The sequence below is a fragment of the Euprymna scolopes genome, chromosome 4 (assembly GCF_053919585.1).
Source record: "Euprymna scolopes isolate OS-2025 chromosome 4, ASM5391958v1, whole genome shotgun sequence".
NCBI lineage: Eukaryota > Metazoa > Mollusca > Cephalopoda > Sepiida > Sepiolidae > Euprymna > Euprymna scolopes.
In genome coordinates, this window is record NC_136485.1 from 96,706,961 (window position 1) to 96,720,777 (window position 13,817).

General features: G+C 45.0%; 1 protein-coding gene across 1 annotated transcript; it reads left to right on the forward strand.

Moving 5' to 3' along the window:
• Positions 1–12,444: 12,444 nt before the first annotated feature.
• LOC145271383 (uncharacterized) lies at positions 12,445–13,140 on the forward strand. The gene has a single exon (XM_080126927.1). It carries the CDS (start codon positions 12,445–12,447, stop codon positions 13,138–13,140), a length of 696 nt encoding a protein of 231 aa, XP_079983053.1.
• Positions 13,141–13,817: the final 677 nt, after the last annotated feature.

A 13,817-nucleotide genomic window follows, 5' to 3' on the forward strand; every position in this document is an offset into this window, starting at 1 on the left:
ACAAGCAGAGAGTAGGAGAAACTCTAATTAATAACCAGTACATACGTAATCTGTGTGAATGGATGTTCCAAATTGATGTACTCAACAACGGAAAAGTATATATCCATGACAGTCACAAAACATTTATACCAAAAGGTTTATCTTCCTGTGAAAAAGTATGGCTCAGAGTTGATCGAGTTAGGAAACCATTAAAAGCACCGTACTCAGGTCCTTATAAAGTTTTGACTCGATTAGATAAGCATTATCAGATCGATATGAATAACAGTACTCATACACACGTATCAATAGATAGATTAAAGCCGTACATAAAACCTACTAGCACTAATAAAATCAGACCAACTGAGAAATGACGGTACTACTAATGATTTTTTTTTTTTTTTTACATGGGGGTCACCACTTATCAAGGCCCAAAGGCCACTCGGGGATAAGGGTTATTGCGTGTACAGTAATTAATGAGATAGTATTGTAGTGATCATTAGTATTGGGGGTTTTGATAGAGTGTCTTACTTAAGGGGGCGGTTTGTCAGGAGTTTGTTTATGTTGGACTTGAAGACGTCCAAGTTGTAGTCAGGTGGGAAACAGGCAAGCGGCAGAGAGTTCCACTAGCTTGCAGTTCTAAGAAAAAAGCTTTGCTCATGGAATCTACGTTTAGATTTAGGCACAGATAGAGAGTGGGGAAAATTATTGACAGTAGTTTCAGCCAGACGGGTGTTTCTCGTGAAAGATTAGCGAGGGGGGATGAGGAATTGGAGCTCAGACGAGCACCTACCATGGAAATAACGATAAAATAAAGACAGGCTCGCAACGTCTCTTCTGTGGGAGAGAGGTTGCAGGGAAGAGAAAAGGACATCCCCCACTAAACCACGTGTAAGGTTTGCGTTTTAAACAAGCTGGTTTTCTAATCTGACAGCGTGTCGCCGTGAACGAGTGTAAACAAATAATGGCGATTCGCCTGTCCTTTTATAAGGGGGATAACTCCACATATGCAAAGTCTGAGCGAAAGGGAGATAACTCCTTTCTGGCCTCTACATGCCCCTCCCCCTCGTGACCACAAAAGCAAGTTGTTGTGGTCATCTTTTATGTGGAGAAATACTCGTGCGATTTCCCCCGCATTTGCGGCGACAAACCCCTTGGGGCTCTCGTCCTCCGACTTGATGGTTCCCTTAACGGAGGAGGACTGTATTTTTGGGTATCTCCTCCCATGGTATCTTCCATTTCCATTTCTTCCTCATGCTTGCTTGGGGATTCCGTGTCGGCGTGTTGTTCCACCTCCATTGCCTCCTCCGGAGGTTGTGCCTGTGGGGTCTCCACATTTATAGGTGGGTTCGGGATTTCCTGTCTGATGTTATGAGGGCCATCCACTACCGGGTGTATTCTGCGGAGAAACCGACGGTTGCGCAATGTCACTCGATTGCTTCCATCGACCCGGACTTGGTACTGTCGGTACCCCTGGGTCTCCACGATTCTCCCCGTCTTTGTCCATCGACGTGGGTGGTTCCCGTCCTGGAGTTCCCAGAGTGGGTGACAATGTTGGTTGTAATACTGCTCGTTCCTCATGTGTCTTTTGGCCATTGTCACTTCCCTTAGTTTGCCTATTTCTGTCCACTGTTTTCGAACCTGGTATTTGTCCCGCAGGACAGGAAGGTGGTCTTTAATGACCCGACCATACAGCATCATGACTGGGGACATATCCAGATCTTGGACAGGCGTGTTCCTATCAGTCAGTAGTGCTCGGGCCGCCTGATCATGGCACAGGCGTCCATAACTGTCCGTATTGTCCGCCAGTATACGTCTCGCGGTTTTGACGGCTAACTCTGCGCGGCCGTTGCCTTGGGCATAATGCGCTGATGAGGTACGTTTTCGTATGCCCCAATTCCTCAAAAAGGAGTCATATTCCTGGGATTCAAATGGTGGTCCACCATCCGACGAAATTTTTTCCGGTACGCCGTAGGTACAGAACCAAGTCCTCAAGGTATCACACACCGTCTTGGCTCTTCCCGACGTCATTAGGGCCACTTCAACCCATCCCGTATACCTGTCTGCATATACCATAAAGTGTCTACCCTGCATCTGGAAGAAGTCAACCACCACTTGTTGGAATGGAAATTCCGGGTCTGCTGGAGACATCAAGGGTTCCCTGGGCTGAGATGGTGCGATTTCATTGCACGTGCCAGAATAGTCGTGGTCTCGCATTCACCAGCATTCCGTTCACACCCTGATGAGCGGAATGAAGAGATTCCAATACCTCTGCGCGGAGTTGTCGAAGTATTAGGATTTTGTTCCCCTTGATGATTACTCCTTCCAGGCAATATAACTCCTCACGCATAGGCCAGAAGACTCGAACTACGGTTGGAATATTGTTACGTGACTGGGGGAAGCCATTTTGAATCAGTTCTTTCAAAGTCCTGCATTCTTCGTCTGTGGCTGCCGCAGCCACAATCCTTCCCCATGTGATGGCTCTTATCATTCTCGTACATCGATGTGAGGGCGGCTTTGACTGCGGTGTCAATGGATTGGTCCTGGTCTCTTGGTGGGGTGCCCGCTGGGTACCGAGATGCACAGTGAGGGGCCAAGTTGAGCTTCCCCGGTCGATGTTTCATCTGGAACCTATACATGTGACTTTTCCTTGAAGTTTAACAGGCGTGGGTTTTTTATATTCTCCAGGGCTTGGTCTGAAAATATCTTTATGAACGGTAAGTGATCCACTGTAATCACCAAGTCTGGGCATCCGAGTATGAACATGCGGCATGATTCCAACCCATAGATCAGAGCCAAGGCTTCACCTTCCACTGGTGCATATCGTGATTCCGCGTCGTTGGTAAAACGGGATCCCGCCAGGATGAGTTTCCAATGGGCATCCCCACAACTCATGTTTAATTCCCCCTCACATCTACAGTGCTTTTGAAACAGAAAATACGATATCCCTGTTTTGCTGTAGTCTGTCGCGAGTCCTGTTGCTCTGTTCATTTCGAATGTTTGGATGCCTTTTTCAATTCTTTTCACTATTATTTTTTTCGATTCTTGGAATATCTGTTCCAATGTCTCATCCCAATAAAATTTCCTGTCCTTTGTTTTCAGCAACTCTCGGAATGGGGCCATAACTTCCGCTTGTGAGAATGCATAGGAGACTTGGTTTACGAGTCCGAACCAGGACCTAACCCCAGTAATATTTGTCGGGGTGGGGAAGCTCAGGATGGCTTCAGTTATTCTTCTTGTGGGTTTGACCCCGTTCGCTGTTACTTGAAACCCTGCGAACTCCACTTCCATGTCAGCAAAGTGAAACTTGTCTGGGTTAAACACAATCCCTCTATCGGCGCAGTGGTTTATATATTCAATTGTGTGCCAGAATGAGGATTCCATTGAGTTGTCCCACAGGAGACTGTCATCTATACACCGAGTTTTTCGAGCCATGTCCATGGTGATATCATAAAATCGACGGGTGTAGCCATCTCCTGATCCATGGAATCCTTGAGGGGCTCGACAGTATCTGTATCGACCCCATTCAGTGATGAACGTGGTGGCGTTTCGTGCACTGGAGACAGCGGTAAACTGTAGTAACCATTCCACGCATCGAGTACAGTCTTCCTGGTATGTGCAGGTATTACCAAGACCTGATTGAATGGGGACGAAGTGTGGTGCGTCTCCCTCATGGTCGCCTCGTTCAACTTTTGTAAGTCCGCCTTAGGGACCCATCCTTTTTTGGTGTGACCACCATTCTCGAGCACCAAGTAGTTGGTGTGCCTACAGGTACGGGTTCGATTATCCCCAGTTCCACGTCACGGTCTATATCTAACAATGATGGGGGACAGGTATTGGTGTGTGGATTGCCGTCGGTGTTGCATCTGGGAGGAATTTTATTTCTAAGGGTTTACCCTTCATTACTTGGAGTGGTTGGTGTGGACAGGTATTGAATGCACTGGCCTTGAAATGTTCCTTTAGCCATTGCTCCAATTTTTCTCTGTTAATGTCGGTTGGCTCCAATGGGATTGCTGCTGGTTTCTTCGGAGCCGGTGCTCTGCGCGGGCACCCGCAAGGGGCCGTCTCTTCTGTTTCCGCTGAGCTGCTTTGCGATAATGATGTAGGAAAATTGGATGGCAATAATTTCAGCTCCTTAAGTGCCGTTTGTGATAAGTAGAGCCCGGATGTGTTGTCAGACATATACACTGCCTGTCGTGTTTCTCTTGATCCCACCTTAATATGTAAAAACAGGACCCCCTTGATGTGTAACTGGCTATTTGTTATACCCCTTATCCGATGGGTAGTTGGAACCAAGTACCCATTTGGGTACCCGAGGAGTCCTTGAATCTCGGGGCCAACAGAGCAAGTTTGGGCTCCTGTGTCCGCGAAGGCTTGGATGGCGTGGGTGCTCACTTTCATCGGCTTCTTTGGCACCCTTCCAAAGGTCGCATGGCACTTGTTCATTACAGTTACCTCTGCTGTAACTGAGGAGGGCGGTTCTGGGGCGCCCACCTGGAACTGTTTCCCATTCCACTCAAGGTGAGGAATGTTTGCCGGTTGTCTCTCATTGTGTCTGTGAGTAGGGGCTTTATCCGTGGTGCAAAACATGAACGACTCCCCACTTTTTATAGCCTCCGTTTTGGATCTATTAATTTTCCGGCACACCTTTTTAATGTGCCCTACTATTCCACAAAAGTGGCACTTGAGTCCCACTGCTGGGCAATCTTTCCGGTTCATCGATCCACCTCGGTGTGATGTTTTTCCGCAACCGTTGCAAGGTTTGGTGTCCCGTGGGGTCGACAGGGCCTTTGCCTCATGCATTTGTTGTACTTGATTCGACCTTTGTACCCCAGACATCTCGAGAGGTTGTGTGGTATCGGAAAAGTGTGGAGTTGCCTCGTCTGTTGCCTCCGGTCAAACCAACCGTGAAAACTTTAGATCCAAGGTAGGAAGTGTAGCTGCTTCTGCCAGTACCCTTCTCTGGTGTTCGATATTTCTAAACCCTGCCATCATTTGCCCGGCAACCATATCATCTGAGTAATTAACCTGCTGCCGGCAAGTGGGTTCGTTCGGACACTGAATACGAAATTCACAAAATTTCGCCTGGCCACGTAACCTCGATAAAAAATGGGTCACTAACTCACCCTCATTTTGCTTCATGGAGTGAAACGTTTGTCGGTGGACTTCCTTGTGTAAGCCTCAAACGGCCACCAGTCGTATTTGATGAAGAAGGTACTCCTCTGCCGCATTGTTGAGTCGTTTTGATCCAATGAGCTCAAACAGTAACCTGTTCGTTTCCGGTGTGCATGCTTCTCGCAGTTCGTTTCGAATTGCAGCTGGATTTTTGAGTCTGCACATCTCCTTGTACCGTGACCAGGTGTCTAAAAAGAGTGCCCATTCGCTATCTGTTGAGTCCAGACCTATAGAAGGTCGCTGCATTCTTTTTGTTTGCGACGTGTTCGCTCGTCCGTGTAAGATGTCCTTCCGTAATTCTTTGTTTTCTTTTTGTAACTCGACTAGTTGACGTAATAAGAGAACGTTTTCTTGTTCCATAGTGTAACGATATCTTTAGTTCAATGCTGCAATATAAGTATTTCACGTTTTAAAGTGACAATATGTTCATAGCGCCATGTAAGGTTTGCGTTTTAAGCAAGCTGGTTTTCTAATCTGACAGCGTGTCGCCGTGAACGAGTGTAAACAAATAATGGCGATTCGCCTGTCCTTTTATAAGGGGGATAACTCCACATATGCAAAGTCTGAGCGAAAGGGAGATAACTCCTTTCTGGCCTCTACACCACGAAGTCTATTTTGTACTCTGTCAAGACAGGATAGGCTATTTTTAGCAGCTCCTGCCCAGATGTGGCATCAGTACTCCATCCTTGGACGTACTTGGCTTTTATACAAGTAGAGAATTGCATCAGTTGTGAGATATCTTCTGGAGTGGTAGAAGGGTCCCACCATTTTCCCAGCGTCCCTGGCAACAGATTTGATGTATGTGTTCCATTTCAGATCAGGAGTAAAGGTCAAGCCCAGAAGCATGAGGCCTTCCCAAGACGAGAGCCATTCATTTCAATTGATGCCAGATGGGGATCAGAGCGTTTATGATGTAAAGATAAAAGCTTGATTTTAGATGCATTAAAAGTAACAAGCCACCTCTTTCCCCATTGTACCACTTGCTCAAGATCAAAGGAGAGAGAATCAGAGAGAACTTGGTCGTTTACGGTCTTAGATGTGCTACCATAGATAGTAGTGTCATCAGCATAGATGCCTACGAATGATGTAAGGATGTGATTTGGAAGATCATTAATATAGATCAGGAAGAGAGTTGGGCCCAGGATAGACCCCTGAGGGACTCCAGCATTAATACTAAGAGCTTCTGATTTCTGCCCATCAGCCACTACTCTTATGAACCTATCAGAGAGAAATGATTTAATAATTGAGAAGACATTTCCAGCTATACTGTAGCTAGAGATCTTGTGAAGTAAACCTTTATGCCATACCCTATCAAAGGCCTTTGATATGTCAAGAGCAATAATTGCCATAGAAAGGTAGCCTCCATCGAGAGATTTGCTAATCCTATGAGATATAACTGTAAGCACATCTGCTGTAGATCTAGCAGAATGGAAACCATATTGTGTGTCACTAAGAAGGTTATTGTTGCTGAGATGGTTGATTACTTCTCTATTTAACACAGATTCCAGCAACTTACTCATGATGCACAGGAGACTTATTGGCCTGTACTGTGAGGGAGATGAGTGATCACCTGAATTCTTAAATACGGGGCATACTGATGAGATTTTCCAGGGTGACAGGAAGCAATTCTCCTTAAGACAACATTTAAACAGTTTTATAAGGATAGGCGTAAGTTCTGGTTGAAGTCTTTTGAGTACTATAATTGGAATACTGTCAGGGCCGGTTGCTTTACTGGAATCAAGGTTTTTGATTAGCTTGACAACATCACGTACAGATATTTGTATATCTTATAGCATGTTTTCTGATACAGGAGGAAATATTGGAGGTTGGCAGCCTTGGTCGCAAAGGTTAGAATTAACTTTCCTGAACTTGATGATGAGTTCGATTTAGTAAGAAATCCATTCAAATTGCCAGTGAAAGAGTTCCAGATGATTGCCAAGATAAATTCCTTGAGCTAAAAACTCATTCGAAAGCAAGAGATATGTTTGATGAAAAATCAATAACAGAATTTTAGCCCCTGATGTGCGAATCCTACCCAAAAGTGTTGGAAATAGCATTGCTTCCATTTGTATCGATATATCTTTGTGAGTCAGGCTTTTTTTTCTTTTTTTTTTTTACACATAGATCACCACTTATCAAGGCCCGGAAGCCACTCAGGGATAAGGGTTATTGCAAGTACATTACGTTAGTGAGGAGATTTGATGAAGTGTTTACTTAAGGGGGCGGTTCATTAGGAATTTGTTAACATTAGACTTAAAGACATCCAAGTTGTAGTCCGGAGGGAAGCAGGCAGACAGAACAGAGTTCCACAGGCGTGCAGTTCTAAGAAAGAAGCTTTGTTCATGAAATCCGCGTTTTGATTTAGGCACAGATATAGAGTGGGGGAAATTTTTCACAGTGGATTCAGCTAGACGGGTGTTTTTCGTGAAAGATTGGCGAGGGGGGACCAGGGATTGGAGTTCAGACGAGCACCTGCCATGAAAATAACGATAAAACAAGGATAGGCTTGCAACGTCTCTTCTGTAGGAGAGGGGTTGCAGGGTAGAGAAAAGGGCATCCCCCACTAAACCACGAAGTCTATTTTGTACTCTGTCAAGGCATGATAGGCTGCTTTTGGCAGCTCCTGCCCAGATATGGCAACAGTATTCCATCCTTGGACGTACTTGGCTTTTATATAGATAGAGAATTGCATCAGTAGTGAGATATCTTCTGGAGCGGTAGAAGGATCCCACCATCTTTCCAGCGACGTTGGCAACAGACTTGATGTACGTGTTCCATTTCAGATCAGGAGTAAAGGTCAAACCCAGAAGCTTGTCAAAACACGGGGCCTCACCCAGACGAGAGCCATCCATCACAATTGATGCCAGCTGGGGATCAGAGCGTTGATGATGTAAGGATAGGAGTTTGGTTTTGGATGCATTAAAGGTAACTAGCCACATCTTCCCCCACTGAACCACGCGCTCGAGATCAGAGGAGAGAGAATCAGAGAGAACTTTGTCATTTACAGCCTTTGATGTGTTGCCATAGATGGTCGTGTCATCAGCATAGATGTCAACGAATGATTTAAGTATGTGTTTAGGGAGGTCATTGATGTAGATCAGGAAGAGAGTTGGGCCCAGGATTGACCCCTGAGGGACTCCAGCATTTATATTGCAGGCCTCCGATTTTTGACCATCTACCACTACTCTTATGAGCCTATCGGAGAGAAATGATTTAATGATTGAGAAAACATTTCCAGTTATACCGTAGCTGGAAATCTTGTGAAGTAGACCCTTATGCCATACTCTATCGAAGGCCTTTGATATGTCAAGAGCAATTGCCCTAGAAAGGAAGCCTTTGTCAAGAGATTCACTAATCCTGTGGGATATAGCTGTAAGCACATCTGCGGTAGACCTTGCAGAGCGGAAACCATATTGTGTGTCACTAAGAAGGTTATTCCTGCTGAGGTGGTTGACTATTTCTCTATTTAGTATGGATTCCAGCAACTTACTCATAACACAGAGAAGACTTATTGGTCTGCACTGAGAGGGAGATGACTTATCACCTGAATTCTTAAATACAGGGCAAACTGATGAGGTCTTCCAGGGGGTCGGAAAGCACTTCTCCTTAAGGCAGCGCTTAAATAGTTTCGTAAGTATGGGAGCAAGTTCTGGTTGAAGCTTTTTTAACACTATAATTGGGATGCCATCAGGGCCAGTTGCTTTACTGGAATCTAGGTTTTTTATTAGCTTGGCGACCTCATGCACGGATATTTGTATGTTACCTAGCTTGTTCTGTGTTATAGGAGGAAATATGGGGAGTTGATGGCCTTCGTCGCATAGGGTAGAATTAGCTGCAAAGTTCTTTGCAAATAGTTTGGCCTTGTCTGACGTTGACGAGATGACCTCTGGTCCATTGATAATGGTTGGGATAGAACGCACACTTCTGTTCAGGATCCTATTTGTTATTTGCCAAAACTGGTGGGAACCAAGCCGCTGATCAGCTACCTTGGATTTAACAGACTGGGCATATAGCTCTCTTGCATTTTTTATTACTCTTTTACAGTGGTTGCTGGCAGTCCTGAATGCAGCTTTAGTCTCAGTGCATCTATTATGTTGGTAGCTATGGAAAAAGTGATTTCTGTGCGCGATAGCAGCAGCACATTCAGGGGAGAACCATGGCTGGCTGTTAGGTTTTTGTTGGAATTTTTTAGATGGTATGAATTGGTCTATGCCTACAATTAACCATTCGGTCAGATCTGATACTATAGAGGACACTTCCTTTTTAAACATGGTAAATCAGATATGAATGTACGGAAGCTATCCCAGTCAGCCATAGAGTATCGGTATACAGTACGGTGGAGGGGTACGTCTGGGGGCTTCTTACATTTCGTTTTTATCTTAACTGATACGACGGAGTGGTCGGAGGATCCTAGAGGAGAATGAACGGTACATGAACATAGCTCAGGGGACGTTGAGAGAAAAAGGTCTAAGAGGCTTGCATATTGATTGGGTGTATCGGGCACACGGGTGGGTTCGCAAACAATCTGAGTGAAGTCAAATTAAAACAAAGCAACGCAGTAGATTAGAGGTAGAAAACGACCTGTGTTGTGCCCTGTCAAGCACTCCTCCAAATATTTCAGAATTTGCCAAAGCAAAACAATCATAGTTTTTGTCATTTGATGAATCGTAATCTTCTGAATTAAATTGATTATAGATTTTAATTTCTTGTTATTTTACTTATCTTTTTAAATTGCATTAGTTTCATTTTTGTTTTTTAAGTAATTCATTATGAATAAAAAATAAATTCTGCTTTTATTTCTATTTTGTATATCCATCAATATTTTCAATTTGCATTTAATTTATAAAACTCAATTATAAACATAAGCCATGTATAAAGTTGTGAATGTATATATACAAATTAGGAAAAATAAAAGTTTTTTGTAATATTTGCATATTATTTAGAATGACTTTTTGAAAAACATTTTTTGGAAATGAGGGGGTGAATGAACCTTTGACAAATGGTAAAAGGGGTGCATGGGTCAAGCAAGCCTTGATATAGAGTAAAAATTACAATGAATTTGTTGTGGTTTCAAATCACCACCTCCATTTTTTTTTCTCCTTCTTTCTTCGCCCCCACTCCTTCTCTTACTGGCTAAACATGAGTGAAACGTTCGCCAAACACGAGTGAAACATTCACCAAACACGAGTGCATTCACCACCTACGAGTGAAACATGCGGCTAAGCATGAGTGAAACGCACGAACATATATCAACAAAACACCAACAGGCGATTTAATTTTTTACCCTTTAGACGAAACTAGCGAGGGGTACCCGGCGTTGCCCAGGTGTTTGGAGGTAGGGGGGGGTAAAAAAAAAGTAAGTATGAGGATCGAACCCGTACTGTTGAGGTAAAGTTGTGAAAAAAAAAAATGTGCAACATTAACCATTGCCCCACCACAACATGCTAACAGAAACGCGTTTGAATTTATTAATTACTTGGATTTAGCAGGTGCACATTTTAATGAGTTAATGAGGTCAAATTTGACTGCGGGATTTCATTTAATGCTGAACACGTTTTTTTTCCCCCAAGATGTTATAGGAAAAAGACTAACCCACATGCGGTGAGTGACAAATCTTGAATATTTATCTTCCCAAAAGCGAGCAAATAAAATAGACAGGCGAGCTTCGTTGTTAACTATGAGATATTACGATTTATATGTGATATAAAAAGTTTTAAAAAGTTGTGAGAAAAAAAAGCGAACACACATACATACATACATTTTCGCTTTTATATTTATAGATTAATTTAGATGGAATCAACAAACTCCCAATCTACTCTTGAGTGCATAAATTTTGTTCAAGAATTAAATAGAGTCGTTTGTTTGGTTTCATGGGAACCAACCTCACTAATATTACGCCGGCAAAATGAATACAGCTCATTCTGGCCAAGCCGGGGAACTCGCCCAGAGAGCAACGACTGATGCTACCAGTCACGTTATACGAACCCACCAGCAGCAGGAGCAGCCATTCTGAGCAGCAGTTCAAACAGCCCTTATCAGGGCTAATACGCTTTTTCACAAATGCGATTCACCACTGCTTGCTTCTTGAGATCCACTGGCAGCGAACTTCACTTCCAGTCTCCAGTGCTTCCGGCTCGCTCCAGCACCTCCAGCTCACTCCTGCAGCTTTCCAGCACTTGGTGTCTCCTGCCACCTTGCTCGCATTGGCTCCCTGCTGGTCGTCCGTTCCTTAACACTGATCCCTCCATTCTCAGTGTTGTCCGTTTCCAAACACTGATCCCTCCATTCTCAGTGTTGTCCGTTCTCAGGGTCGTCCGTTCATTAACACTGATCCCTCCATTCTCAGTGTTGTCCATTCTCAGGATCGTCTGTTCCTTAACACTAATCCCTCTGTTCTCAGTGTTGTCCGTTTCCAAACACTGATCCCTCCATTCTCAGTGTTGTCCGTTCTCAGTGTCGTCCATTCCTAAACACTGATCCCTCCATTCTCAGTGTCGTCCATTCCTTAACACTGATGCCCTCATTCTCAGTGTTGTCCATTCCTTAACACTGATGCCCTCATTCTCAGTGTCGTCCATTCCTTAACACTGATGCCCTCATTCTCAGTGTTGTCCATTCCTAAACACTGATCACTCGGATCTCAGTATCGTCCATTCCTTAACACTGATCCTCCGTTCTCAGTGTTGCACGTTCCTTAACACTGACCCCTCTGTCTCAGTGTCCACCATCCGTTCCGGATCGCCTTGACGTCCAGCTGATCATTCAAGACCCAGCGAGCAACCCTGAACCACGCTACGTCTAGAGTACCTGTTCCCGACCTTAGCCTCCAGTGACGTGCGGCATTTCAGGCGACCAGCAACCAGATCCAATGATTGATTTTTTTGCTTCCTTTAAAAAAATAAAAGGTGAACCCTCACCTTTAACCAAACAACCCGTGTCTGTCATTCTTCTTTGCCATTTTGCTGTTTACCGTTTGCCTGTGTCTACCTTGTTAGCTTTTGGGTCGATTGTCCCCGGGCGACCGGCCCTGCAATAAGTGGTAACCCTGATGTGATTTTTGACACGGGCAAACAGCTGGCAGAGAAGATGGCGGAAAGCACCGAAGAACCTGAAATCAACTCATCAGCTCCCCTCATCCAACTTCCACCATATAATCCAGTGAACACCAGGAGTTAGTTTATTCAACGTGATGCGATATTCGCATCCAGGAGAGTCACACGCCAGGACACCAAATATGCCTCGCTGGTACAGGCTCTACCTGCAACTGTCGTGAAAGAAGTGGAGGACATCATAATGAACACACCCGAACATCTCCTGTACTTCCACCTCAAAGATGCCATCCTCAAGCGGACAGGCCGCTCAGATGAAGATCTCATCAGAGACCTAATCTCTTATGTGTCTCTGGGCAACAGAACTCCATCCCAGCTCTTGCGGGTTATGAAGAGTCACCTCGGAAACAACATCATGGCCGAGCCTATCCTCCGAGGCCTATGGATAGATTGGTTGCCCTCAAAGATCACCCAAGTCTTGGCCCTGGTTCCTATAGAAACTCCCCTGGAAGTGTTGGCCGATTCGGCAGACAAGGTTTATTCCCGGGGCCACGAAAGAGTCCACCAAATAGACAACAGCCACGAACGAGTGGATGACGCCCATGAAAGAGTCCAACAAGTGGAAAGGACCCACCGAAGAGACCACCAAGGCGACAACAGCCCACAAAATCCTGCACAGTATTTTGAAGAAGAGATGCCTCAGATGAGAGCTGAACTCCAAGAACTAAAACTTGCCTTACTCCAGAGACGACGAAGCCCAGACGCCCATGCTCGTGGTCGAAGCCCAGCCCCATGCACACGTTATAGAAGCTGTACCCGTAGTTCGAGTCAGAGACGGAGCTATAACCCTAACGAATGCTGGTACCACCAACGTTTCGGGGACCAAGCTCGCAAGTGTCAACCTCCCTGCATGCACCAAAGGACACAGGGAAATGAATAAACCAGCAGGCAACGGCGACGACCTCTGCTGGTACACACATGCACAGTCGTCTTTTTTATGTGTGGGACCATAACAATGGTCTAAGATTCTTAGTTGACACCGGTGCAGCCATTAGCGTTATACCACCCACCAACATGTCAACTCTAAGACCCGCCCCATTTCAACTTCAGGCAGCAAACGGTTCCATTATAGAAACCTATGGGAACCAAGAATTAACACTAAACATTAACCTCAGGCGTGACTTCAAGTGGTCATTCACCATGGCAAATGTCAAGACTCCTTTGCTCGGTGCTGATTTCCTGGCACACTACAACTTGACTGTCTACATGAAAACAAAGACCTGTAGCAGACACAAATAGACCCCTTTTCTTCTCGCGCATTCGCTTCCTCTGAGTGAGTGATGCGGCCTTAAACTGTCCAATCTGAGGACTTGCACATGAATACGAATTAACCCCTAGGAACCAGACAGCTTCCAGTCCCAGAAGAAAACTCTCGCTCTTACGCTACCAGCCTTCGACGGTGCTAGACGTCTGTTTGCTTCGCTGCCCTACTAAAGGTATTGACGACAGCCACTGGCTGTAACTACCTCGTAAGGCAGTGGAGACCCGACTCTACTTTCTTCCTTCCTTTCTTTCTAAAGTACGCTTTGTGAATAAACCTTTCCCTTGTTAAGTTGA

Excerpts from the sequence above, each read along its gene's own strand:
- LOC145271383 (XM_080126927.1), top strand. The coding sequence starts at position 12,445 with ATGAACACACCCGAACATCTCCTGTACTTCCACCTCAAAGATGCCATC.